This window comes from Protobothrops mucrosquamatus, unplaced genomic scaffold (assembly GCF_001527695.2).
Source record: "Protobothrops mucrosquamatus isolate PMUCROS unplaced genomic scaffold, P.Mucros_1.0 scaffold88, whole genome shotgun sequence".
NCBI classification, from domain to species: Eukaryota; Metazoa; Chordata; class Lepidosauria; order Squamata; family Viperidae; genus Protobothrops; species Protobothrops mucrosquamatus.
Window position 1 is genome coordinate 43097 of NW_015386464.1, and position 2124 is coordinate 45220.

A 2124-nucleotide genomic window follows, 5' to 3' on the forward strand; every position below is an offset into this window, starting at 1 on the left:
TATCTTATTTCCTGTATCCTAAACATTTTTGATTATTACTTATAATAAGAAACTAATCTATCCAGAATACAACATCCTGGGGAATTTCAAACTATGATTTTTTATTGTTCAAAATAGAGCTAATCTACACTCAACTTTTGTTTTTGCTTTTTCAGGAAATTGAAGCAACTGTAAAATCTAAACAGCCAGATGTGGAAGGAATTTTGTCTAAAGGGCATCATTTATATAAAGAAAAACCAGCTACTCAACCAGTAACGGTATTGAAGCAACCTTAGTAATACTCATTACTGTATGATAGATTATATTTCCCCTGTTGCAAACTCGTCCTTGATGTGATCTGTTTGAAATTATTAAAAATGCAGAGCCTGAGACACTACAGAGAAATAAAAGTTATCTTTTCAGTTAAAATTATTTATTAATTTCTTAAATTAACAACTTGTTTGACTTTGGTGGGACAAAAGTAGTTTTATCTAAAATTCTATAACATGATCACAGAAGAAAAAAGTGATATTAATATTCTGTGAGAGAAATGGAAAAAATTCTATTTACTGACATATTAGGGAATTTAGGAAGGAAAAAAGATATCCATCCTATTTAGAGATATATTTTCCTTCCTAAATTTCTTCATATGCCAATAAACAGAAACAGTTAGTGGACTTGATAAAAAAGGGGGGAAAATAAAGGTCATATTTTTATATCACAATGATTGCCAAATTTATTTCCTTTTGTGGCCCTTCTGTTCCATTCTTAATATTATCAAACTTGACAAAATGATGCATGCAGTCTTTGCTCTGGATGTACAAAGATTATGCATGCGAACAAGATTTAATATTTTACTTCATTTTTTGATGGATGAAAGAATAAAAACACATTCAGTGTAAGCAGTATTGTATTATGTAATCCTACTATTCAGTCAGTAATACATATCTTATTCCACTATTATCTTTACTTTACTTGGTGCACAAAATTTATACTCCTGGATACAGAATCCTGTGCAAACTAATTGCAGATGTAGTATAAATGGTTTTGAAACTAAATAGATTGGCTTGTAGTGTCACTAGAGACTTGCACAAACATGCTGGATTGCCTTCTATTGATACTGTAACATTGAAGTTTATACCTCAGCATGAGATTACATTAGATCAGGAGTGTCAAACTCGCAACATCACGTGACGTGTCGCAATGTATCGTGACTTTTTTTCCCATTGCCGGCAATGGGGTGGGCACGGTTTTGCCATGACGCATCCGGCCCGTGGGCTGGCAGTTTGACACCCCTGCATTAGATGATCAACTCTTTCAACTCAGTGATTCTACCTGAACAATGAACTACTAATTACAAATGAGTTTTGAATGCTATCTTAACAGAATAGAAATTAAAAGCAATAAATATATAGGTGAAATATTTATTTTAAAATGATAGATTTTTATGAAACTTTTAATAATAGGCTTAAATATTTTTCTTTCTTTTAGAAAAAATTGGAGGACTTAAACACTGACTGGAAAATAGTAAATCATTTAATCCAAGCACTAAAAGAAAAGCCAGGATCTGCAGTTCCAGTTGTACCTTTTGGGGTTGGTAAGTACTTAATAACTTAAAACCTTTAAGTAAGTACTAGGTAAATACCTAATAACTTTTAACCTTTTAGGTAAAAGTTAACCCAGAGTATTAAAGTTAATGCTGCTGTAACTGTAATAATAATAACTCTGACATCTTAATATGCCCTATAGCATTAACATTACAACTGTATTTTTATTAAAACAGTTGAAATTAAAGCAGTACTTGAATAGCTTCCCTAATATAATGTTAAGAACTGTAATTCCATTACAATAGTAACATTACAATACTGTAATACAAAAAAACTATAGGGTAGGTATTAGACACCTTATCTGATAGTTACTGATAATGAAAAACAGAATAATAAACTATTGTAGCGGGGACTGCCTGAGAGTGCTTGCAGGAGCTTGACTGGGAAGGGAAAGATTGGGACAGCTGCAGTTGGCTTTGGGTGTGGCTGGCGTGAGTGGAAGGAGGAAGGATAGAAAAGGGAAGAAAAGGAGAAGGCCGGGGTGGTTGGAGTTGAGAAGAGAAGGTCTGGAAGCTTATTTTATTTTTCTATCAAGGGT

At 32.8% G+C, this 2124-nt stretch overlaps 1 protein-coding gene across 1 annotated transcript in view; it reads left to right on the forward strand.

Annotated features, from left to right (window-relative positions):
* Positions 1 to 2124, forward strand: part of LOC107284427 (dystrophin) — a gene marked incomplete at its 5' end in the record, with an annotated part of 141066 nt that overhangs the window by 31696 nt on the left and 107246 nt on the right. The window contains 2 exons of the mRNA XM_015812483.1: positions 156 to 257; positions 1471 to 1576. Coding sequence (XP_015667969.1) covers positions 156 to 257; positions 1471 to 1576 — 208 coding nt within the window. The remainder of the gene's footprint in view (positions 1 to 155; positions 258 to 1470; positions 1577 to 2124) is intronic.